The sequence below is a fragment of the Hibiscus syriacus genome, unplaced genomic scaffold, assembly GCF_006381635.1.
Source record: "Hibiscus syriacus cultivar Baekdansim isolate YM2019G1 unplaced genomic scaffold, ASM638163v2 tig00112383_pilon, whole genome shotgun sequence".
Classification (NCBI taxonomy): domain Eukaryota; kingdom Viridiplantae; phylum Streptophyta; class Magnoliopsida; order Malvales; family Malvaceae; genus Hibiscus; species Hibiscus syriacus.
The window spans coordinates 451,503-478,759 of record NW_024063319.1 but is presented as its reverse complement, the minus strand read 5'-3'; the positions used below and the strand labels follow the sequence as shown (position 1 = coordinate 478,759).

The window sequence follows — 27,257 nt, the reverse complement described above, 5'->3', positions numbered from 1 at the left end:
ATCAATTGTTAGATAAATATCATTTGCATTGAAAATCAAATTTGACCAAAATTCATTATGATGAACAAAAAATTATGAAAAATCATTAAAACTTTAAAATGTTCATCATAAAGCATTTTTCAACATACATGAGATTAAAAACAATGCATAATCATATAAATTCAAAACTCATGCATGCATAAACTTAAATGAGCAACCATATAATCAAAATTAAAAGCATTAAGCTTAGAGGTTACCTATTCCTTTTTCAAGTGTGGCTAGAGCATTTGAATATCATCACTTTCATCACCATTTCTCCCACACACCTACAAGATACATTTATTTAGATTTTGGTATCCAAATTGCTTTGGATCCTTGGATCTTAGTTTCAATGCCCCTTGTTCCCATAAGAACCCATACTTGTCTAATTTTGAAAGATTTTCTTTTCTTTATGGGACAAATATGTTCCATGTGACCATGATAATGATAATGACAATGTGAGCATTTTTTCATTATGCATTTTGTCATTATGGAACTAGATGAATTATTTAAAATGATTTCTTTTTCTTTTGTTAAGCATTTAAACTTAACTTTTAAATCAAAACATTCTTTTTCAAAACTTTCAATTTTCATTTTTAAAAGCTCTAAATCATTTGTCAAAATTTCATTTTGGTTTTCAAAATCCAATTTAGCTTTCAAAAGAAAATCATTTTCAACTTTGAATTTAGGAATCAATTTTTTGTATTTGGAGTTCATGGTCTCAAACTCTGAAAATAATTCATCGTATACATCTTGTAACTCATTAAAAGAATAAGAAATTAATTCATTTGAGTTAGAAGATACATCGGGCTCTTCACGAGCCATTATAAACACCACCTTTGTCGGTTCTTCTTTCTTGTCTCCATAGATTTCCTTGAGCTTATTCCAAATCTCCTTGGGATTCGAACAAGAAGAAACTCCTTCATAGATATCTGGACCAAACGCACAAAACAACATGTGCACGATTTTAACATTTTGTTAAGCTTTCTTCCGTTCTTGGTTACTCCACTTCTTCTTCTTCTTCTTCATAGGAGAAGAGTATTTGTTCTCGATCATCTCCCATGCATCAAGATCATTAGATTGGATAAATAATTTCATTACTTTCTGCCAATGATGATAGTTTGCTCAATTGAAATGTGGATGCTTGTTGATCAATTGGGAGTCTTCTATGTAGAACGAGTCGGAGGTAGAAGTCATCTTTTCGGTTGCGTTGGGAATTGGTAGAGCTTCTTCTAGGATCATCGCAAGGTGGTTAAACCTTCTAAAGAGTTAGGCTCTGATACCAATTGATAGGATTGAAGAGGCTCAATTGAACAACCGAAAATTACACAAGGGGTGAATTGACAATAAAATGTTTAGGGAGTAAGGAGAGCAAAAGATAGAGAAAATATGACACAATGATTTATAGTGGTTCGACTTATCAACCAAGTCTACCTCTACTACCTGAGCTCATCACTTGTGATTTTCTAACAAATTCACTAATTTGTTCTTTTTTTAAAGGATCAAGAGATAACCTTTACACTCCATAGTTTTTCACTTGGCTAAACTAGAACCAAACCCTTTTTATAAAAGGAAAAATAGTGTAAATAAGAAAACTTTTATAAGGTAGGTGTTTATAATTTTAAGCTTATTAAAACACAATATTTACAAGAGAAAAAAAACTAAGATTGAAAAACTCTTCTCTTGTGTTTGAATGCTTGGATAGGTGTTCTAATCCTTCTCCAAGTGCCCTCAACTTGTATTTATATGTTGGAATGTTGTTGTGGTCGTTTCTAGCCGTTGGGGATAAATTTTCGTGCAAAATAAAATTACCCAAAACAGAGGGTATTGGTACTCCTAAAGGAAGTATCGATACTACCTTTGATATTTTTAAATCAACTAGCTGTTACTAGTCGTTGGGGCCTGATGGTATCGATACTATGTGTTGAATACATTTTGATATTTTGATATAACAAATTAAGATAAATGGATTTTAAGATTTTCTAAGTATATTCGATATAATTATTCGAATATCAAAACATTACTCCAAATCTTTCAAATGTCGTTTTTAATCCTTACTCAAGTGTAAAATTAAGTTTTAATTTTAAAATAATTTCAAAATAATTTTACAAAGTATTTCGAACCATTTCAAAGCCAAAAATTCTAGTATGTCCAGAGGGAACCGATTTCCCCCCCCAAGGGGGTATCGATTCCCCCTGAATGGTTTGTCTCTGAGAAAAGCAGAATGCTCGGAGGGAACCGATTCCCCCCCAAGGGGGTACCGATTCCCCCCTGAACAATGGTCGAAATATTTTAATTTTACACTTAGGGAACTGATTCCCCATGAGGGGGTACCGATTCCCCCCACGCTCCAAGCTGTTTTATTAATTGATTTCACACTAAAACGGCTCTATTGACTCCACTAATCATCCCCAACATTCAGAATCATTTGAAGGTGTATTTAAACAAGCTTAGAAGCCATTGATCAATAACAAGAAACATCAAGCAACTAGAATCAAGAGAGAATCCAAGAGAAAGCATCAAACCTCAAGTTTGTGCATTTCAAGCCAATTTTTCAATATTCATTTTGCTTTCAAGAACACTACTTGTACTCAATTGTATTCATTCTTGAGTGTTCTTTTCTTTATTCTAGAATTGTGCAAACAATCTACCTTGTGAGGATTTCCTTGTAAGTTTGCGAATTTGTAATCTTCTCTTTGAGAAAGAGTGTTCTCAAGAATTGGGGTATATTCTTGAGGGAGTTGTAAGGTTATCTCTTTGGTCTCAAAAGAAAGAACAAATTAGTGAATTTGTTGGAAAATCCTTAGTGTGGATAGCTAAGGTAGTGGACGTAGACTTTGGTTGAGAAAGTCGAACCACTCTAAATTGCTGTGCAATTTCTTTCAATTTTCTGCAAAAGCTTCCACAAAAATTTTAATTGCCAATTCACCCCCCTCTTGGCCAATTCCGTCAATCGATTAATTCAACACTATGCCTATAGTTAGATATAAGCATCAATTGCAATTTCTTTGAATTTCTTTGGATTTATGGATGGTTTGAACTTATATTTCTATATATTTGGTGTGGTTAAATTTATTCATTATTGCATCATTTACATCAAGTTAGATATATGACCAATTTTGCCATGTCACATTGTTTATGAATATTGATTATGAAATTAATGGCAAACGTTTCTCTTGATTGTGATCTTAGCAGCTTAAGCTATATATATATATATATATATATATATATATATATATATATAATATATATATATATAATCAATTGGCTAAATGATTTCAAAACCTTGTTTAAAATCTTTTACGAGTCTTTTTGATTTAACAAAAAGGGGGAGAAATGTTAAAAGCGTTTTAAAGAGGAGTAGTGTTAGAGTAAGGGGGAGTAATTTCAAAACCTTAAAATTACTAAAATGTTTTGTTATATCAAAAAGGGGGAGATTGTTGAATACATTTTGATATTTCGATATAACAAATTAAGATAAATGGATTTTAAGATTTTCCAAAAGATTTTCTAAGTATATTCGATATAATTATTCGAATATCAAAACATTACTCCAAATCTTTCAAATGTCATTTTTAATCCTTACTCAAGTGTAAAATTAAGTTTTAATTTTAAAATAATTTTAAAATAATTTTACAAAGTATTTCGAACCATTTCAAAGCAAAAAATTCCAGTATGTCCAGAGGGAACCGATTCCCCCTAAATGGTTTGGCTCCGAGAAAAAAAGAATGCTCGGAGGGAACCGATTCCCCCCAAGGGGGTACCGATTCCCCCTGATCAATAGTCAAAATATATGAATTTTACACTTAGAGAACCGATTCCCCATGAGGGGGTACCGATTCCCCCCACGCTCCAAGCTGTTTTATTAATTGATTTCACACTAAAACGACTATTGACTCCACTAATCATCCCCAACGTTCAGAATCATTTGAAGGTGTATTTAAACAAGCTTAGAAGCCATTGATCAATAACAAGAAACATCAAGCAACTAAAATCAAGAGAGAATCAAAGAGAAAGCATCAAACCTCAAGTTTGTGCATTTCAAGCCAATTTTTCAATATTAGTTTTGCTTTCAAGAACACTACTTGTACTAAATTGTATTCATTCTTGAGTGTTCTTTTCTTTGTTCTAGAATTGTGCAAACAATCTACCTTGCGAGGATTTCCTTGTAAGTTTGTGAATTTGTAAACTTCTCTTTGAGAAAGATGGTTCTCAAGAATTGGGGTATATTCTTAAGGGAGTTGTAAGGTTATCTCTTTGGCCTAAAAAGAAAGAACAAATTAGTGAATTTGTTGGAAAATCCTTAGTGTGGATAGCTAAGGTAGTGGACGTAGACTTTGGTTGAGAAAGTCGAACCACTCTAAATTGCTGTGCAATTTCTTTCAATTTTCTGCAAAAGCTTCCACAAAAATTTTAATTGCCAATTCACCCCCTCTTGGTCAATTCTGTCAATCGATTAACTCAAGAATTGGCATCAGAGCTTGACTCGTTTGAAGGTTTAACCACATCTTGAGTAGATCCGGGAAGAGTTACATCGATAATCAAAGTCATCAATGGCCTCCACTTCAAATGTCGACTTCGGTCTCGATTCGATGCCCTTCAACAAGCCTCATTTCTTCAATGGAGCTTACTATGCCTATTGGAAGAATAGAATGATGTATTTCATTCAAGCCAGTGACATGGGAGCATGGAATGTTGTAGAAGACGGATATATCAAACCTCTCACTCATCCAAGATTGTGGAGTGAAGGAGAGACAAGAATGTTCCAGCTCAACTCCAAAGCTATCCATATCATATTTTGTGCTCTTAGACCAGATGAATATGGAAGAGTTTCATCTTGTACAACCGCCAAAGAAATATGGGATAAACTACAAGTCACTCATGAAGGCACCGACGAGGTAAAAGAATCTTAAATTAGTCTTCTAACACATAGCTATGAAAATTTTAGGATGAAACCAAATGAAGATATCAAAACTATGACGGATAGATTCTCAACTATTGTCAGTGGTCTCAAATCATATGGAGAGATCATTCCTAACGAGAAGCTTGTGAGGAAGTTAGTTTACTCACTTCCAAAATCATGGCAATCCAAGAAGACGACAATCATCGAGGCTAAGAACCTAAAGTCCTTAACTCTTGAAGAGCTAATCGATTCTCTCCTCACTCATGAAATGATGCTTGAAGATGAGGTGGACCTCGAATAAGATTGAAGAAACACCAAAGGAGAAGGAGAAGAAGAAAAACATTAGAGTTGCTCTCAAATCCATAAAAGATGAGAGTAATTTAGATGAAGATGACGATGACGAGGAAGTGACATTGTTTGCCAAACGGTTCAAAAAAATGATGAGACCTTACCGAGGAAGAAAATTCAAACGAAATGAAGGCCTCAAAAATGAACCAAAAGAGAAGGACCATATCATTTTCTATGAATGCAAAAAGTCGGGGCATGTCAAATATGATTGCCCACAATTGAAGAGAAAGGGTCAATCAAAGAATAAGCACAAGGCTCATGTGGCTACATAGAGCGATGAAGAAGGTTCCGATGAAGAGGAACAAGAAGTAGAAACTTGTGCTTGATGGCATTCGAGGAAGATTCTAAGATAACCTCTAACTCATCTGATTTTGATGATTTATCTTATGATGAGCTATTAGAGGAATATAATGGGTTGACTTCGGATTATGAGAAATTATTTTTAAAATATAAAAATGATATTTCAAAATTGAAAAATGAAAATAAAATCATATCTAAAACCAACAACGATCTTGAAAGTAAAATCAAAGATTTGCAAATCAAACTAAAAGAGTTTGAAAAGAAAAATTCGGATTTGCAAAATTTACTTTCAAAGGTCAATGATGATCATCAAAAGAAAATTGACGATCTTAAAGATTCTTTTGATAAAGTTGGAACAAAACGTTTTGAAAAAGGAGAAAATTCAAAATCCAACTTTGTTAGAAAAAGTTTTAAAAATTACAATCATAGAGGTCCCCAAAGAACCTCTAATGGAAAAATTATTAGAAGTATGTGGGTTCCTAAAGAACTCATTACTACTAAAAATAAATATATCCTACACAAATGGATACCTAAGGGGACTAGGATTTTGGAAACTAATGAATATGGACCCAAAAGAATTTGGGTACCAAAAATAAAAAATTAATCTATGTTTGTAGGGAAAGGAGCATTGCTACAAGGCACGGGAAACAAATTCAAATTCATGGTACCTTGATAGTGGATGCTCAAGACACATGATCGAAGACAAAAGCCGGTTCATAGAGCTTAACGCCAAAAATGGAGGAGAAGTGACTTTTAGTGATAATTCAAAAGGTCACATTGAAGGTATAGGTACTATAGGTAATACCTCTTCCATACAAATTAAGAATGTTTTATATGTGAATGGATTAAAGCATAATCTTTTGAGTATTAGTCAATTTTGTGATAAAGGATTCAATGTCATATTTGAAACTAATGGTTGTAAAGTTATTGACATTGCATCTCGGATTATGCTTGTTGGTCATAGAATAGGAAACATTTATATGGTGTATTTAGATTCTATTAATGTGACTAATTTATGCCTAGTTGCAAAGGATGAGCATGATATTTGGTTATGGCATAGGAGACTAGGACATGCTAGCATGAGTGTTTTGCAACGGTTAGTTCAAGGAGAATTGGTTCAAGGGCTGCCTAAACTAAAATTTGATAATGATAAAATCTGTGATGCTTGTGCTAAAGGAAAACAAAAGCGAGTTTCTTTTAAATCCATTAATGATGTGTCAACTAGTAGAGTATTACAATTGATCCGCTTAGATCTTTTTGGGCCATCTAGAACTACTAGCTTGGGTGGAAAAAAATATGCATTTGTCTTGGTAGATGACTATTCTAGATATACTTGGGTTCTATTCTTAAGTACTAAAGATGAAGCATTAGAAAAATTCATCACGTTTTCAAAAGTAATCCAAAGCGAAAAAGGTTACTCTATAACTAGTGTTAGGAGTGATCATGGAACTGAATTTGAAAATCTTGGATTTACTGAGTTTTGTAATTCTAATGGTATTAGCCATAAATTTTTAGCACCTATAACCCCTCAACAAAATGGAGTTGTTGAGAGGAAAAATCGAACTTTAGAAGAAATGGCTAGAATCATGCTTTGTGAAAACAATTTACCAAAATATTTTTGGGTGAAAGCCACAAATACCGCTTGTTATGTTATTAATCGAGTAATGATTAGGCATATTTTAAAGAAAACTCCATATGAACTTTTCAAAAATAAAAAGCCTAACATTAGTTATTTTCATGCTTTTGGATGTAAGTGTTTTGTTTTAAACAACGGTAAAGACAATCTTGGCAAATTTGATGCTAAAAGTGATGAAGGAATTTTTCTGGGTTATTCCTTAAATTCTAAAGCTTATCGAGTATTTAATAAAAGAACTTTAGTTGTAGAAGAGTCTATACATGTTGAATTCTTATGTAAATGATGATGTAGGAATTATAAATACAAATGACGTTAAACATGACGTTGGAGAACCATCATCAAAGGAAGAAACGAAAGATGAGGAAACTCATGATCCGCTCGAGAATCTAACCATTGAAGAAAGAGAAGTATCTTATCCAAGAGAGTACAACTATGTCAAAGATGGTGAGATTATAGGTGATCCATCAAAAGGGGTAACAACTCGATCCTCTCTTAGAAATATTTGTAATTATGTGACATTTATCTCATGCATAGGGCCTAAGAATATTAAAGAAGCATTAAAAGATGAACATTGGATTATGGCTATGCAAGAAGAGTTAAATCAATTTGAGAGGAGTAAAGTATGAACAATAGTTGAAAGGCCTAGTAATAAATCTACTGTAGGTACTAGATGAGTGTTTAGGAATAAGCTTGATGAGAGTGGTAATATAGTGAGAAACAAGGCTAGACTTGTTGCTCAATGCTATACTCAAGAAGAAGGCATAGACTATGATGAAACATACGCTCCCGTAGCTAGGATGGAAGCAATTAGAATGTTATTAGCATTTTCATGTTTTCATGAATTTAAATTATATCAAATGGATGTTAAAAGTGCATTTTTAAATGGTTTTATAAAGGAAGAAGTGTATATGGAACAACCTCCAAGTTTTGAAGATTCAAAATTTCCGGATCATGTCCTTAAATTGACAAAAGCTCTTTATGGTTTAAAACAAGCTCCTAGAGCTTGGTATGAAAGATTGTCAAACTTTTTAATTGAAAAAGGTTTTTCAAAAAGAAAGGTTGACACTACATTGTTTTTTAAGCATAAAGGTAAAGATTTATTAGTAGTTCAAATTTATGTTGATGATATAATATTTGGTTCTACTAATGACATTTTTTCCCAAGAATTTTCTAAGCTAATGCAAAGTGAATTTGAGATGAGCATGATGGGGGAGATCTTATTTTTCTTGGGACTCCAAATCAAGAAAAGAAAAGATGGCATCTTCATCAATCAAGCTAAATATGTCAAAGATATGCTCAAGAAGTTTGGACTGGAAAATGGGAAACCTCATGACACTCCAATGAGCTCATCAACAAAGCTTGACTTAGATGAAGGAGGTAAATGTGTGGATGTTAAATTTTATAGGTCAATGATTGGCTCTTTGCTTTATCTAACTGCAAGTAGACCGTACATTATGTTTAGTGTTTACTTATGTGCTAAATTTCAATCATGCCATAAGGAATCACATTTACTAGCTGTTAAGAGAATCTTTAGATACCTTAACGACATTCCTAGTTTAGGACTTTGGTATCCTAGAGACTCTAGCTTTAGCTTGCATGCCTTTTCTGATGCGGATTATGGAGGATGCAAATTAGATAGGAAAAGCATCTCCGGTAGTTGCCAATTCCTTGGAAATATGATGATTTCTTGGTTTTCAAAGAAACAAAATTGTGTTACATTATCTACCACTGAAGCCGAATACATTTCAGCTGGTAGTTGTTGTGCACAAGTTTTATGGATGAAACAACAACTTTTTGATTATGGAATTAAACTAGGTATCATTCCTATCAAGTGTGACAATACTAGTGTTATTTGTCTCACTAAAAATCCCATCCAACACTCTAGAACTAAGCATATTGAAATAAGACATCATTTCATTAGAGACCATGTCGCTAAGGAAGATGTAGTTCTAGAATTCGTTAATACTTTTTATCAATTAGCGGATATCTTTACAAAACCTTTAGACAAGGAACGTTTTTGGAAACTTATGAGAGAATTAGGTTTAACTGACCTATCTTCACTTAGTGTTTAAAATAAATTTAGCACTTTTAAGAATAAATGAAAATTGCATATAATAGTAATTTTTAATTGCATTCATTGCTTTTAGTTAGGGGGAGTTTATGATTCTTGGTTAAAATTAACTTTTTGTTCAAATAATTTTTAATGACAAATTTGATTGATTGAACATGATTAATTTTCAACATATGAGTTGCCAATACCACTAGAGAAAATTAATTTAGCATTTTGAGTGTTTAAAATCAGATTTTATCAGTTTTGGTGCAGAGGGAATCGATATCCCTTGAAGGGGAACCGATTCCCCATTTGAAGGGAAACCGATTCCCCCTTGTAGGGGAATCGATACCCCCATGGGGTTCTATTTTTTAACACGGGCAGAACACCCAAAAACTCAAACCCTCTCTTCTTCTCTTCACGTCGTTTCTCCTCTCTACTCTCTCCCTATCTCCATAATTCATCAAAACAACATTTTTAATCGGAATTCTCTTCAAATACCATCTCCTAAACCTGTTGGAATCATCAAAAACGTACAAACTTCATCTAATCTCACTCAAATACAAAATTCTTCAAGGTATTTTTCTAAAACCTCTATTTTATCAATTTTTTTTTATTTTAGAACTAGTTTTAATTAGTTTTAGGTTGAACTTTAGATCGAGAATTGATTGTTTAGTAATTATAAACTAGATTCTACAACTAATTTCATAAAAAACACAAGAATTTTCCAAAATTCTTTGAAATTTTCGGAAAACAAATTATTTTTCAAATTATTGTGTTTTGATTGAATTATGTTGTTGTTATGAAAACTATACATATATTGATTTTCAAAACCTTATTTTTCAATAGTTTTCAAAAACTTTGCCTATTAGGATTGGTATAGAGAACCTTGAAATATTGAGGACTCAATTGAGTTTTTGGATTGATTATTTTGCATACATATGTTTTTAAAATTGCAGGTTATCTTTCCATTCCGATTATCTTAAATCATGTCTCATAAACATTCTAGGGCCTCCTCTAGTCGTTCTAGCCAACCTCCAAATCCTCCACCTATCCCATAAATTCCTATTTCTAATCTCGATGATCCAAACATGACCATTCGCAATTCTTGTTTCAATGAACCCGGTCGTAAACAAAATTCTACTATAGGTTTTGTCAATACTTTGAGTCCTACAAAATCTGAGAAGAACATATCCCATCTCTTCAAGCCATGTTAGACATCAATTTCCGTCATCTTCATACTCTTCATGAGTGGAAATTTGACAAACTCTTCGAGCTTGAACCAAATGTCTACCATCAACTTGTTCGTATCTTCTACTCTAATGCTGTTTGCATTAAAAACTGAGAGAAAACCTTAACCATAGGGATCCGATCCTATCTTTTAGGACGATTCTTTCATCTTGACTCGGAATCCATTGCCAAAGCATTAGGATTAGATAATGAAGGGTTAGATAATGAAAAACTTACGGTAGGATCTCAGTATAAGCAAAGGGATGGTGCAAGTGTTCTAGACCTTCATGACCGTTTTCTTCACCTAATGATCTCTTGGTGGTTTCGACCATCCAGAGGCCGTTACTCTACTCTTCAAGCGTTAGATCTATATTGGCTTCATTGTGTCCAAAATAATCTCAAAATTAACCTTCCACAGATTATTTTTGCTGAACTTGTCGAAACCGTAAATCTTGGTCCCACTAAGAAATTATGTTCTTCTTTAGTTTACGGTTGTATTCTTAGTAATCTGTTTAAGAAGACTGGACTTAGATTTGGTATTGATGCTTCCTTTCCCCTTAAAAACCAAATCAATCTTTTCTCTTTAACTAAATCGGGATGGAAGATCAATGAAGAAACTGGTCTTTGGGTTCGTACTGGTGAGCAACCTCCGGAAGAAGACGACTCCGACAATGAGCCAGAGCAGTACGAGGAACAAGCACCTCCAGAGGAACAACCTCGTCTAGATTATCAAATGCCTCCATACTTCCGATCTTTTATGGAGAACATTGATTTGAGGCTTGCATCTATCGATTCCAATCTGACTGCTACCATCGAAACGATGAATCGTCGTTTTGATTCGTTGGACGAAAGAGTCGATGCACTTTCACGTGTTGTGACCAATATTTGGTCACATTTATCCCCTCCTGATGCACCGATGGACGAATAGGATCTGTTCTTGCTTAGCTTTATTGTTTTAACATTTTGGATATTTTGGAATGTTTGAATTTATGGATTGATTGACTTTGAATTTGTTTGGATTTATGGATGGTTTGAACTTATATTTCTATATATTTGATGTGGTTAAATTTATTCATTATTGCATCATTTACATCAAGTTAGATATATGACCAATTTTGCCACGTCACATTGTTTATGAATATTTATTATGAAATTAATGGCAAACGTTTCTCTTGATTGTGATCTTAGAAGCTTAAGCTATATATATATATATATATATATATATATATATATATATATATATATATATATATATATATATATATATATATATATATATATATATAATCCATTGGCTAAATGATTTCAAAACCTTGTTTAAAATCTTTTACGAGTCTTTTTGATTTAACAAAAAGGGGGAGAAATGTTAAAAGCGTTTTAAAGAGGAGTAGTGTTAGAGTAAGGGGGAGTAATTTCAAAACCTTAAAATTACTAAAATGTTTTGTTATATCAAAAAGGGGGAGATTGTTGAATACATTTTGATATTTCGATATAACAAATTAAGATAAATGGATTTTAAGATTTTCCAAAAGATTTTCTAAGTATATTCGATATAATTATTCGAATAACAAAACATTACTCCAAATCTTTCAAATGTCATTTTTAATCCTTACTCAAGTGTAAAATTAAGTTTTAATTTTAAAATAATTTCAAAATAATTTTACAAAGTATTTCGAACCATTTCAAAGCTAAAAATTCCAGTATGTCCAGAGGGAACCGATTCCCCCCCCCAAGGGGTACCGATTCCCCCTAAATGGTTTGGCTCCGAGAAAAAAAGAATGCTCGGAGGGAACCGATTCTCCCCAAGGGGGTACCGATTCCCGCTGATCAACAGTCGAAATATTTGAATTTTACACTTAGAGAATTGATTCCCCATGAGGGGCTACCGATTCCCCCCACGCTCTAAGCTGTTTTATTAATTTATTTCACACTAAAACGACTATTGACTCCACTAATCATCCCCAACGTTCAGAATCATTTGAAGGTGTATTTAAACAAGCTTAGAAGCCATTGATCAATAACAAGAAACATCAAGCAACTAGAATCAAAGAGAAAGCATCAAACCTCAAGTTTGTACATTTCAAGCCAATTTTTCAATATTCATTTTGCTTTCAAGAACACTACTTGTACTCAATTGTATTCATTCTTGAGTGTTCTTTTCTTTGTTCTAGAATTGTGCAAACAATCTACCTTGTGAGGATTTCCTTGTAAGTTTGCGAATTTGTAATCTTCTCTTTGAGAAAGAGTGTTCTCAAGAATTGGGGTATATTCTTGAGGGAGTTGTAAGGTTATCTCTTTGGCCAAAAAGAAAGAACAAATTAGTGAATTTGTTGGAAAATCCTTAGTGTGTGGATAGCTAAGGTAGTGGACGTAGACTTTGGTTGAGAAATTCGAACCACTCTAAATTGCTGTGCAATTTCTTTCAATTTTCTGCAAAAGCTTCCACAAAAATTTTAATTGCCAATTCACCCCCTCTTGGCCAATTTCGTCAATCGATTAATTCAACACTATGCCTATAGCATCGACACTACTATACAAAGTAGTATCGGTACCCCTTTGGGTATCAGTACTATTTTTGCATTCTAGAATTTGAGCATTGCTGGTAGTATCGATACTACCTAGTGAGTATCGATACTTCCCTTACCTTTGGTATCGGTACCATATGAACAGTATCGGTACTGTTCATGAGGTATCGATACTGTAAGAACAATATTAGTACTGCTTGTCCAGAAAAATATTTCGTGCTCAATTCCAAGTTAAATGGTATTTGAATTATTTTTAAAAACTTTGAATAAATTCAATTCAAGTCCAAAAATATTTTTCCTTAATTGTTATATCAAAATATAGTTTAACAAGGATCGATTAGAAAGAAACTCTAGAATCGGGAGGAAAATAAAAAAATACATATTTAAAATAATTTTTTTTATATATCTAAAAATATTTAAATGGAATAATACCCAAAATCATCCATAATTATTAAATAAAAATAATCATTTTAGTTCGTTCTTGTTTTGAAGCACTTTAACTTTTAATGTTTCATTTTAGGGTAAAATATGAAATTAAAATCGTTAATCGAATAACAATCAACACTTATCATTGTACTGACAAGTTAGATATGACCAAAATGTTAACGTAATATGTGTCAAATCATCAATTATGCACATGAAATATTTGTGACACATTCATTTTGAACAAGTGATATGTGTCAAATTATCACTCATGTAACACATGTCACATTATTACTTTAAACATATTTTTTGAGTAACACTTTAGACATATTAAACTAGTCATTTTAGAGATAAATTTTGATAGTTAGTCAACTAATAATTTTTATTTAATTAGGGTTGTTTGCTCCAAAATAAAATATCGGAAGCTAAAATATTCTAAAAATAGAGACTAAAATAATTACTCAATGAAATAATATAATCACTTTTTATTATTCTGTTTTTTAAAAATTCTTAATCCATTTTTAGAATAAATTATCTATTTGGTCTCTCAGTCATTACTTAGTGGTTTTTGGTCACTCAACTTTTTTGTTATAATCATAGTTAACCTTATATTTTTGTTCTCTTTTGACACATATCATTAAAAAAATTATCAATGATGCTGATGTGGAGTTTAGTATCATTTTTCAATTAAATAATATAATCACTTTTTATTATTGTGCCTTTTAAAAAATCTTAATCCATTTTAGAATAAATTATCTATTTGGTCACTAAGTCATTATTTAGTAGTTTTTGGTCACTCAATTATTTTTTATTTTATTGTCATAGCTAACGTTATATTTTTGTTCTCTTTTGATCAACTATTATTAAAAAATTATCAATGGTGCTGGTGTGGAGTTTATTATCATTTTCAATTAAATAATATAATCACTTTTTATTATCGTGTCTTTTAAAAATTCTTAATTCATTTTTAAAATAAATTATCTATCTGGTCACTCTATTATAACTTAGTAGTTTTTGGTCATTCAACTATTTTTTATTTTATAGTCATAACTAACGTTATATTCTTGTTCTCTTTCAGCCACTTATTGTTAAAAAATTAACAATGGTGTTGGTGTTGAATTTATTATCATTTTTTAATATTGATGTAATATTATTTTATTATGAAATATCTTTATCATTAATTTTGAATGGTAGGTGACCAAAATATAAGCAAAATATAATATTAAGTGTGATTTTAAAAATAATAGTTGAATAACTAAAACATAAACTATAATTAAATTGGTAGTTTACAATATTTTTTAAAATAAATATTTTCTGCTAAAATAATTTTAAAATAACTAAATATTTATATTATTTAATAATAAACGTTCAATTATAATAAAAATTTCCATAACCACTTAGATGAGTTCCTTCATATTTTTAAATAACGTTAAACTAAAGTTAACAATATATTTGTTAATAAAAAAAATAAAAAGAAAAAACTACGGATGATATTTATTTTCTCTGTTTGGGCAATCCTGTGTGCATTTCAACTTCGACTGCGCAGAAAGGATTTATAATTCTTATGATTTACAGTAGGAGTAGAGGTAGACGATTCTGCAAATCGGCAGCTATCAGTCATCACAAAAATATTCAATCGTTCGTTCCAACCTTACTTTCGAGGGAAAAGAAGAAAAAAAAAAGCAAAAACGATTGATGTGAATTGCTCAATTATCGTCGTTCATTCGATCTTAAATTCAATTTCTTGAGATATTTTCCCAATTTCCCACTTCTCACACCCACTCCTTTTCTCTCATTTTTCACCTGTAAAAGACAAATTACTACTATTCAACTTTGAACATACCCTTCGTTCTTCTCCTAGTAATAATAACAATTTCTCACGCTCCTGTTTTGTTCTGTTTGTGGGTTCCTTTCTTTTCTTTCTTTTAAGTCTGGGAATTCTTCGAAATTCTTTAAAAATATATTGCTACCCACATGGGATTGGTTCCAATCGGGAAACCCAGAATCGCAGGTCTCAAAAAGCAACAACAGCTTCAGCAATGTCGAACATGGATTCAAAATTGCGTTTAATCCAACAATCTTTCAACTCTCGTTATTCCGAATGGGTCCGGGAGGCTCTCGACGAATTGTCCGACAATTTCACCATCACGGATCCTTCGATTTCAGGCCACCCACTCGTTTTCGCAAGCCGGAGCTTGTTGAAAATGTTGAGTTATTCCCGGGAAGAAGTAATCGGTCAAAACGGGAATATATTTCAGGGCCCCAAAACTAATCGGAGGACGGTGATGGAGATAAGAGAAGCGATTCGAGAAGAGAGGGGTATTCAAGTGAATTTGGTGAATTACCGTAAAGACGGGACGCCGTTTTGGATGTTGTTCCATATGAGTCCCGTTTTCGGGAAAGAAGATGGGAGGGTGATTCATTTTGTGGCTGTTCAGGTCCCGATAACAAGGCGGCAGAGGGGGAATGGAGGGGTGAGATTGAGTGAGGAGGCCTCTGGCTTGAATGAGATTATGTTCGGCTCTTGTAGGAAGGAAGTGGATACCAATTCTGTGCTTGAATTGGGTCGTGTTTTGTCCTCGGATTCGAGTAGTAATGGTTCGTTTTCTCAGCTTCAACTTTTATATTGTAGCCATTATTGAATGACCAATTGCAGTACTAACTAAATATTTTCATTCATTATGCTTTTACTGGTATATTTGTTATCAACTGTTTATTTAATGTGGAAACATGTTCATAAATAGCAGGTATAACAAGTATGCTGAGTGCCATTATCAAATGCAAATCACAATTTTATTTCAAGTCACTTCTTTGACCTTCTGGATTGAGTTTTGGTTATATGCTACTTGATGTTTCACTCTTTGTTTCGATGATAATAATTGACAGTATGTTATCATCTTTCATTGCAGATGGATTTAGTTGTTTTGAGTTCTCATCTAAGTGTATTTTACAGTATTAGATATTGAAGAGACATGCGAGGCAAGTGATTTCGAGAAGCGAAGGGCAGCGAATGTATTTAACAGCATCTTGACCGTGCTAACCCACTATAGTGAGTCAACTGGCAGATTGGTCTGCGGGAAGAGATGCAGTGTGCCTGGGGTAGGCTACATCAGTTCATCACTAAATATATCACTTGGTAGAATCAAACAGAGCTTTGTACTGTGAGTTTGCAAAATTCTTTATTTTCAATTTTATAATGATAACCAACTTTAGTAGGGATTTCTGATGTCTCTTACTTTTGGTTACCTGCAACATATTTCCGCGGCCTTGCAGAATCGATCCACATTTACCCGGGCTGCCTATAGTTTATGCAAGTGATGCCTTCTTAAAATTGACAGGTGCTTTAACTTATCTGACTTACAATACCAGGCATCATTGTTAACCTCGTATAATTACTTTACCTGTGAAGAAGGAAAGGATTAGTGTAGATTGTATATAAATTGATTTAAGGATGCATTTTTCTGTAGCTTCTTACATACTTATTTGCCTCCATAGGCTATGATAGGCATGAAATATTGGGACTTAATTTTGCAGTTTTGAATGGTGCTGATACGAATACTTCGAGCGAATATCAGGTAAACTGCTTTTGTCCAGTATAAACATAAAAGCTTTCTGGGTTATATAGTTATTTAAGGACTTCCCATTGGGTGGATGGTTACTTATTGCCTACTTTTCTTCCAGATACAGGAAATCATTCAAAACGAACAAGCATGCACAGTACGTATCGTATGTTACAGGTTGATACTTTGCCACTTCCAATATTTACTGAAGTATGGATTTGTTCCCCTAAGGTTTAATCATGCATGTCTTATTACTGTACCAGGAAGGACAAAAGCTCATTTTGGAATAGCCTTCACTTATCACCTGTTCGTAATGCCTCTGGCAAGGTAATGCGATATTGCGTATGCATTACCTTTTATTAATCCATATAAGTTCTATGATCTTAATTTTTGTTGTTCTGTTGACAAGATTAATATTATTTGCATGTTATTGTTGGTCACTGGCGTATGCTTCAAATGCTGAAGCCAAGCATTGATGAAATTGGGTGGATCAGTTCTATTTAACATGAATTTTTAATTTTTGTTATGCCCCTTATAAGCAAAGAATGGTTTTTTTTTTTTTGGTTTTTCTGGAAAGCCAATTAAGGCTTTTTTAAAAAAGAACAAAGAAAAAACACACACACACACACAAGCAATCCAGGCCAGTAGGCTTGCCTGTCATAAAATAAGACCACAGTGATACTTCGTAGCATATGAACGATAGAATCTGAGTCTGTATGTTTAGTACTTGATGTTTTTTCCACTTCATTCCATCTCTTTTTTACTTTGGAATAATCCGACTTTTTCTTTGTTATTCTCAATTGAGTAAAAGAGGAACTGTATTTCATGATTTGTGTTTTTAATACCACCTTAATTTTTCATATTGAATGAATTGATGCTAAAACTAGGTAATTCTGGAAGTTGATAATGGTTGGGAACTTGAGATCTAGGCTAAAACTCTCAGTCACTGTCGATGATCAAGCTGTTAATAGCTCATAAGTCTGGTTTTTACATGTTTTAGTTCTTCTCTATCATCTAAAGCCTGGTTGGAGGGTATCAATGCTATAGAGCGCTCTCTTACACCGAGTATTTTTGCTCAGATAGCTTACTTTGTGGGCGTTCAGATGGAGGAAGAGTGTAAGAACATGGACAGACATGGGCTAAGCCCCGAGATGAGGCAACTTAGCACTGTCGGTGCGGTGAAGGTTGCAGTGAGGAGCTTATCAATGGCTGCTGGCTCCTCCAAGTCATAAGACGGCTTCTGTATTCTTTGCAGCTGTTATATATCACTCGCCAAACACTCAAATCCAGTCTCAAACGTGTAATCTCATACCAGTGTAGATTATCTTTTGTAATCTCGCCTATTACCTGCCCGAAATGAGAAAATGTAAAGGAAAAGGAATAATCAAGGAGATATTGTTTCAGGGGTTCATTAGTATGTAACATTGTTCATATAGAAAATGTATCAATAACGTTTTCCCTTTTTGGTAAGTAAATCTGTTGTTACCAAATTTCATCCACTTGTCCCCGCAATTGTTTTATTCTACTGTTGAAACAGTATCTTATCCATTTTATTAGCAATGAAGGCTGATATACTCTGAAGCTGAAAACATACAAGGCCAGGAGTACAAAGGGAAGAAGAGTTACAAATGCAGAAGCTAAAATATCCGATTCTGTCACTATCCAGCCCTCATTTTTCATACTGACATTACAGGGTTACTGATATCTGACAAAGTATCCAGTCTCACTGGTATGTCATTTCCAATTGGATAGTGTTATAATTTCTAAGAAAATCTTTTGAAATCGTCACTTTTTCGTCAATAAATATCTTCAGGAGGATTACATTTTATTAGCAAAGCCTCCTGAAGTCCTTCGGAGACATTACACTCTCTTCGGGACCATCTTTATCGGGATTGTTTGTATTAATCTATATTCTTTAATCTTTGATGTAACCATCGACAGTTAAATCTGATAGTTAATAATGGTTTAAGAGTGTCATGTATTCGTGTAATAGATTATATTTAACAATTTTTTTCGTATTATAATTTTGCATTAATTTTGTCTTTAAATTGTTTAATTGTATCAATTTGTACCTATGATTATATTAATTAACAGAACCGTTAATTTATGTCGATATGCACACCAATTGTTTTCACATAAGATAATTTTGCTGATATATTTGTCGTAACCGGTTTTCGTCCGGGCACGAATTTATTTGTTTGGCGGGAAAAGTGATGTGAATAAATAGTTTTGAAAATAATTTGGGAGTCGCCATCGGCCTTTTGGGTCAGGTAGGTCGAATACCTAAAAATTATTTTTTTAAAAGAGTTTTAATGAAACACCAATTTAAAAAAATAAACTGATCTGCGTTTATAACCAAAAATTCATTCTTTTTAATAATAAAAAGGGATTCGTGGTCGGTTACGTTTAGGGAAGGATTAGCACCCCTACAACGCCCAAAATTGGTACTTTTTAATTATAAATTGTCTCTATTATTAAAATTTTAAAAATTCAAAAATATATTTAATTTATAATTCTATTATTATAAAAAATATTTATTTATTTAAAAATATCCGAAAAGAACTTCTAGGTGCCTTAAGACAGCTCTTTTCTTTGATATTGATAAATATTAATTTAAATTATATTGTTTACTTTTTAATTTTAAAATATCAGAATAGGACATCCAGTTGTATTAAGACTGTCCTTTTCTTCGATATTAAAAATAAATATTTAAAAATTACTATTTATTATATATTTATGGATATAAAAATATTTAACAATATAATAAAATAAAAATACAAATACTACTAAAACAATATATTTAAAAACAATAAATGAAAACATATAAAATAATTGACTAAATTATAATAAAAATAAAATTAAAAATCTAATTCATAATTAATCAAAATTATAGGGATTTAATATGTTATTTCCTTATTTTATGTATTTGGTGACTAAAATAAAATTATCTAAAATTCGGATATTAGAATCAAATAAATTAAAAATATAAACTAGGGATTAAAATATTATTTATTAAAATTAAGGGATTAAATCTGTAATTTATCCTAAATATATTATTTTAATATGAAGGACTAAAATAAAAGAAATTAAAATTCGAAGACTGAATTAAAAATATTATAAATTTAATTTAGTGACTAAAATGGAATTCTACAAAACCTGAAGGGTCACGGACGGGGTTTACTAAAACGCACAGTTTCACTATAAAACGGCGTGGTTTCATCTCGGGTATAAATACCCTATAACCGGCTTCTCCCTTAAGCCATTTTCTCATTTCTTCATTTTTTTTTCTCTCTCTAATAGAGAGAAAATTTTTCTCTCCTCTCTCTCTTCAAACTCCGCCTGGAGGGAGCCTGATTACAGGCCGGTCGTCGTATCCTGGTGCCGACGACCACCGCCGGCCACCGTGAATGGTGGCCGGAATTTGAAAAATAGCTTAAGCGAAGCCCTATTTCTTCTTAAGCACAAATCTAACTTCTATTTCTCTAAAATCCCTCTCAATAGCAGTAGATCTAAACAAAACCGAAGGGTTCTACCTTCGCTTAAACGGCGGTTTGGCAACGTTTGGCTTCCGAGGGCAACAAAGGCTTCAAGGGTAAGTCTCCTTCTTCTCTTTTTCTTTGGTTTGCTGCTGTGGTTGCTATTCGTTGTTGTTGTATCTCTCCCTCTGTTTTTTTTTGTTGTTGTTGGCTGTCTGTTTTGGTTATCTCCGATTCTTCCTCCTTTTTCTTCCTTTTTGTTGCAGGTGTGATCGATGGCTTTTATAGCCATCGATGATGTGGCTCTCGGACTGGTCAGAGGAATGAAGTTTGGTGAGTCACCGAGCTACATGGTGACTCACCATAGAGCTCGACATGTGGAGGGGCAGTTGGCTTCTGGAGGCTTCTGGCGAAGCGGCGACTTCGTGGCGTGGCACTGGCAGCTGGCTGAGATGCCGACGTGGGGCGGCTGGACTGCATCAGGGCCTTTGGATCTACGGCGGCTGGGACTTAGATACAAACCCTAAATGGGTTTAGGGTTACATATTTGGGCTTTTGGGTTGGGCCGGATTTGGCCCGTTTGTAATAATAATTAATAATAATATTAGTAATAAATAATAAAATTAGTAATTATAATTATAATAATAATAATAATAATAATAATAATAATAATAATAATATTTAAATGAAAAAATGAGTATCTTCAGCTGCCCCTCTTTGCTCATTCTTGTGTTAACAAGAATAGAGCAAAGACGAAAAGATAATAAGTTTTTCATTTGACTTAACTTGGATCATAATGGAGATATTGAATAAATTCTTCTCTCTCTCCAGATGAGTTCCTCTCATTATGAACTTTCTGCTGGGGATGATGATGACCTCCTTTTTTCTGTGATAGAGTCATTCAAAAGGTTGAATAAGCTCTTGATGAGTTCTTCTCATTATGAACTTCCTCCTTCTTCAGATGACGAGTTCTTCTCATTATGAACTCTACCTGGCAATGTTGATCCATCAAATGATGAATTCAAGCAAAAGGTTGAACAAATTCTTCTCATTATGAACTTTCTCTGGCAATGATAATCCATCAAGTGATGAATTCAAACAAAAGGTTGAACAAATTCTTCTCATTATGAATTCTTCTTCCTTCTTCAGATGAGTTCTTCTCATTATGAACCTTCTCTGGCAATGATAATCCATCAAGTGATGAATTCAAACAAAAGGTTGAACAAATTCTTCTCATTATGAATTTCTTCTTCATTCTTCAGATGAGTTCTTCTCATTATGAACCTTCTCTGGCAATGATAATCCATCAAGTGATGAATTCAAACAAAAGGTTGAACAAATTCTTCTCATTATGAATTTCTTCTTCCTTCTTCAGATGAGTTCTTCTCATTATGAACCTTCTCTGGCAATGATAATCCATCAAGTGATGAATTCAAACAAAAGGTTGAACAAATTCTTCTCATTATGAACTTTCTCTTCCTTCTTCAGATGAGTTCTTCTCATTATGAACCTTCTCTGGCAATGATAATCCATCAAGTGATGAATTCAAACAAAAGGTTGAACAAATTCTTCTCATTATGAATTTCTTCTTCCTTCTTCAGATGAGTTCTTCTCATTATGAACCTTCTCTGGCAATGATAATCCATCAAGTGATGAATTCAAACAAAAGGTTGAACAAATTCTTCTCATTATGAATTTCTTCTTCCTTCTTCAGATGATTTCTTCTCATTATTAACCTTCTCTGGCAATGATAATCCATCAAGTGATGAATTCAAACAAAAGGTTGAACAAATTCTTCTCATTATGAATTTTTCTTCCTTCTTCAGATGAGTTCTTCTCATTATGAACCTTCTCTGGCAATGATAATCCATCAAGTGATGAATTCAAACAAAAGGTTGAACAAATTCTTCTCATTATGAATTTCTTCTTCCTTCTTCAGATGAGTTCTTCTCATCATGAACCTTCTCTGGCAATGATAATCCATCAAGTGATGAATTCAAACAAAAGGTTGAACAAATTCTTCTCATTATGAATTTCTTCTTCCTTCTTCAGATGAGTTCTTCTCATTATGAACCTTCTCTGGCAATGATGATCCATCAGATGATGGATTTGAACAAAAGGTTGAACAAATTCTTCTCATTATGAATTTCTTCTTCCTTCTTCAGATGAGTTCTTCTCATTATGAACCTTCTCTGGCAATGATGATCCATCAGATGATGGATTTGAACAAAAAGTTGAACAAGTTCTTCTCATTATGAACTTCTTCTTCCTTCTTCAGATGAGTTCTTCTCATTATGAACTCTCTCTGGAAATGTTGATCCATTGAATGATGGATTTGAATCTTTGCTAAAATCCTTGAAATTCCTGTCAGAATTCAACATGGATAAAATGAATGAAAATGCACCTATTTTTGCAATTGTCTAAATATGATGCATGAATGTTTATGCAATCTTCATTTGACTTCAAAGTGGTGAACTCGGTTTTCCTCCACTTCATCATTTATTGCCAGGTTCACCTCTGGATATCAGTGTAGCAACTTATGCTATCAAGCTTGAATTTCTGAAGAACCATATGATCAACTCGTATCTTTATGTCTTCTTTGCTTTATGAAAGTCTCAGAAGAATTGTTTCGTTTGTGGAACTCTTATCGTAATCAGAACTATGACCTTGATGCCCCATTTTGTCTTGGATAAAACCAATTTTCTTTGCTTGGAGTTGTGCAGAAATTCGATAAAGCTTTCATCTTTGAAAAGAGAATCTGTCATCTTTAAAAAAGGAATCTACCATCTTTGAAGAGTGTAGATGTAGATATGCCTGACTCAGCGGGGATTAATTAGGAGAGTAAAGTCTGTTCTGATTTGACTCTTGAAACACATCATAAGGAGAATTTATCTCAATTCATTTCATGTCTCCATATTTAATTGGTTCCCGAACAAAGCAACTTGGACCATATAATATGTCTCCATATTTAACTAGTTTCTTGTGGTTAAAATTTCAGCTCTCCATTTGCGGAAAAAAAATCTTCATCATATCTCATCTTATAATCTTGAAGTTGAAGAAGACAAACTTCATCTTGGATCAAAAATGGAAACCATATGATCACAACATTGGTTCAACATCTGAATAACTGGTTCGTAAAACATTTGATAACATATTCTTCATCTCATGTGGTTTCAGCTTAGATGTAAAACACTTGACAACACATTCATCCTTTTCTGTGGGATGTAAAACATTTGACAACGCATTCATCCTTTTCTGTGGACTCTGCTCAGATTTCTCAATTATTAAAGCTCTTTGCCTAGTGTTCAAAGTTTTTGTATGATATCACAAGATCACTTGAGAACAAAACTCAGTGGGGATATAAGTGTAATGTTGGTATGACCAAAAAGTTGGTCAAATTCACGATATATGCTAGTGTTGAGTTAAATAAAAGATACCAACTGATCTTGATATCATCTCGAGCAAGGGCAAGTGTGATATTGATCACGTTTTCTTCTGTAATGAGCATTGTAGGAATTAGAAACACACTCACTATAAGAGCTATGTATGGAAAGATATCCGTGGAATTCTTGCTGCTGGGGATGAAACACACATGATAAAACCCAAAATAGATGGAAACTCAATTCATCTTGGCTAGCAATGATGATCCCAAATAACAATGGGAATAACAGTAATATAAGTGAGAGTCGAGTCTCCCTTTTCAATGTCATCAAGCAAGCAAAAACTGATGTGAAAAACAGCTTCATAATCTCAATAGTATGGTTGAAACTATTTGCTAGGAATCTCAAAGAAATATTTTCAATTATCACCGACACACAGAAGGCCATATTCAATGCTGAGATCTTGAGGAACTGAACCCTGGATGGAGTAGTCTGCCTGGGGATCATCTTTATTCATGCAACCGTAATGTAGTTTATCAAATAACACACTGTCATGTGACATACGGTTAAGAAGATTAGGTTTTTGAAAACATACTTGCTGAGTAAACATTTGTTCAACAACATGATCATAATGTAACTGCCTGATGAACGAAGCAATTATGTATAGTCAGTTCGACTGTCACTGTTTCACCATTTTCATTCTTCATATCTTTCTGTCTCATTGGAAATATTTTTTCAAGTCAATGATCTTGACACAGGATGATATGGGCCTTCAGCATGCCCCAACATGGGTAATACAATCGTGCATAATGCATCGACATTCTTGATTCTGATTGAAATGGGCTTTCAGCATGCCCCAACATTTGCTTCTTGTTAATCTGAGCCTTCAAAATGCCCCACATGGATCTGTCTGAAGGAATCTTTAAAATGCCCCAACATTTGCTGATACAGATGCTAAAAGTATGCTCAACATTACTTCTTGTTGAGATGAGCTTCCAAGAATGCCCAAATATTCATATTGTTGTGAGCCTTTAAAATGCCCCAATATTCTATTTCTGGTGGAAATGAGCCCTCAAGATGTCCCACATGAAACATTTCTGTCTGAAATGGGCTTTCGAGATGCCCCAATATTCTGCTTCTGATTTACTCTTAATGTCTGTTTGACTGGAATATCATGATCCTCATGAGGTCTAATTTTGACAATGCACTGTTGTAGGTACTTGTGGATTTATTCGTGCCCCAAATCTGTTTATCTTGAATGTTCTCATTATGGTGTCACTGAACAACAGTGTTGTCAAGTAACTGGAGGAATTCTCTTCATGTTGTCACAAACTTTAGAAGTACTCAATCATTCTGACGGAAATGTCTGAGATATGTGTCTTCTGAATGAGGTGACCATTTTCTGAATCTAGAGGGATTTAATCAGATAGAGTAGTAAAAATAGCTTGGTAATCCGTTCCAGGCTGACACAGTGGCTTATCATCTTTCAGTGAAGGCCATCTCTGAAATATACTTTTCTGTGGGAGAGAAACCAATTTATGCAAACAGTAATCTGATGCAATACAAGACTACATATACAGTGATACAGGCTCTTCAAAAATCCACACCCATGCAACATGTTGATTCTGATAACAACTCATCTGATTATGAAGCGATCTTTCAGGATGATTTCACAGATATTGATAGTTCTTCTGATATCGAGGAAATCCTGAATTCTAATTCTGATGAGGAGAGTAAACTGTTATACTTGACAAAAACAGGATATTCAAAGGCTGAGGCTTCAATAGCCATGAAGAGATGTGGTTCAGATTCATCAATTGCAGAATTGACAGATTTTATATGTGCTGATCAACTGGTTAAGGCTGCTGACGCACTTCTTTCAGTAGAAGATAGGAAGCAAATATGTAATGACCCTAATTACAAGCAAAGACGAAACTTGGGCTATGATTTGTGGAAAAGGAAGAAGCAGAGGAAGCTTGAAAAGAAGATTCTTAATGAAGATGATCATGCAGTTCATCTTTCAATTTCAATGATTGGTTATGGGATTCCTACCGAACCAGATCAGATAACTCAAAGAATACTTCCAGAAAATGCTATTGGGTCTCCTTATTTCTACTATGAGCAAATTCATCTTTCAAATCCAATGATTGATTTTGGAGTTCATACCAAATCAGATTAGATAATTCAAAGAACACTTCCAGAAGATGCTATTGAGCCTCCTTATTTCTACCATGAGCAAATTCATCTTCCAAATTCAATGATTGATTTTGGAGTTCATACCAAATCAGATTAGATAATTCAAAGAACACTTCCAGAAGATACTATGAGCACATTATTCTTCCGAATTCAATGATTGGTTTTACCCAAACCAGATCAGATAACTCAAAGAACACTTCCAGAAGATGCTATGAGCCTCCTTATTTCTACCACGAGAACGTGGCACTCTGCTCCAGTTAATGTTTGGACTGGGATATCACAGTACTTATTCGATGTAGAGCCAGAATTTGTAGATTCAAAGCATTTTTCATGCTACTACACTGAAAATGGCTATATTCATAATTCTGCCAATTAAGAACAGATTTTTTCTTATTCTGCTTCCTTTATGTGATGATGTTTTTCCATTGACAAAGAAATGATGGCCTTCCTGGAATCCAAGAACAAAGTTGAATTGTTTATAAACATGTACAGGAAGTGCCAAATTGACAGAAAGGATCTGTAAAGCTCTTGAAGCTTATGACAATGAGCCACATTTGAGTGTCCAGAAGTATGTTCTTGATGAGTGCTGAAAATGGAATCTAGTATGGGTTGGAAGGAATAAAGTTGCTCCACTTGAATCTGATGAGGCGGAAATGCTTCTAGGTTTCCTTAAAAACCATACACAATGAGGAAGATCTGCTAGAGACATGTTTCCCGGTGGTATCAATATCCTATCTCTTTTCTCTGGAATCAGTGATGCAGAGGCCGTCTTTTACTATCTTGGCATATCTTTGAAAATAGATGTGCAAGAACTGAATGATGATTAGTTGGAGCAATTGATGAGTAGATTTGGCGGATTCAACCTTGTTGTCGGTAGCATCCCGTGTAACAACCTTACTGGAAGAAATAAACATCATCAGAATGAAATAGAAGATTTTTGCTGGTGCATTTTCTTGCAATGACTGCCACAGTGACTGTCTCTTCTGCTGCTCCAAAATACACACTGCCATATCCCACTCTTCCCTAACCATGGAAAGGTTTATTTGATGGTAAAACTGGTTATCTTAACTTTTGGAATCTTGTACGGCATACAAATGTAGAATTTGTTCCAATGTCTTATTCTGTGCCATAAGTCCTCAAATTCAAATTCAGCAATCTTCTGAAGGACATAATGGATATCATCTTGACAAAGAAAGTGATCGGCATAGAAGA

The 27,257-nt window shown here is 33.5% G+C and overlaps 1 protein-coding gene across 4 annotated transcripts; it reads left to right on the top strand.

Moving 5' to 3' along the window:
- Positions 1-1,027: 1,027 nt before the first annotated feature.
- LOC120178984 (protein TWIN LOV 1-like) lies at positions 1,028-18,274 on the top strand. Of its 4 annotated transcripts, XM_039184727.1 has the most exons (8): positions 1,028-1,045; positions 15,345-16,031; positions 16,375-16,594; positions 16,707-16,771; positions 16,929-17,008; positions 17,115-17,170; positions 17,257-17,320; positions 18,073-18,274. In XM_039184727.1, the coding sequence occupies exons 2-8, from the start codon at positions 15,473-15,475 to the stop codon at positions 18,223-18,225; spliced, it is 1,197 nt and encodes a 398-aa protein (XP_039040658.1). In that variant the 5' UTR covers positions 1,028-1,045; positions 15,345-15,472; the 3' UTR covers positions 18,226-18,274. The 4 variants fall into 4 exon arrangements, with proteins under 4 accessions (XP_039040658.1, XP_039040657.1, XP_039040655.1 ...); XM_039184726.1 differs by lacking the exon at positions 1,028-1,045 and having other exon boundaries at positions 15,306-16,031; positions 16,968-17,008; XM_039184724.1 differs by lacking the exon at positions 1,028-1,045 and having other exon boundaries at positions 15,306-16,031.
- Positions 18,275-27,257: the final 8,983 nt, after the last annotated feature.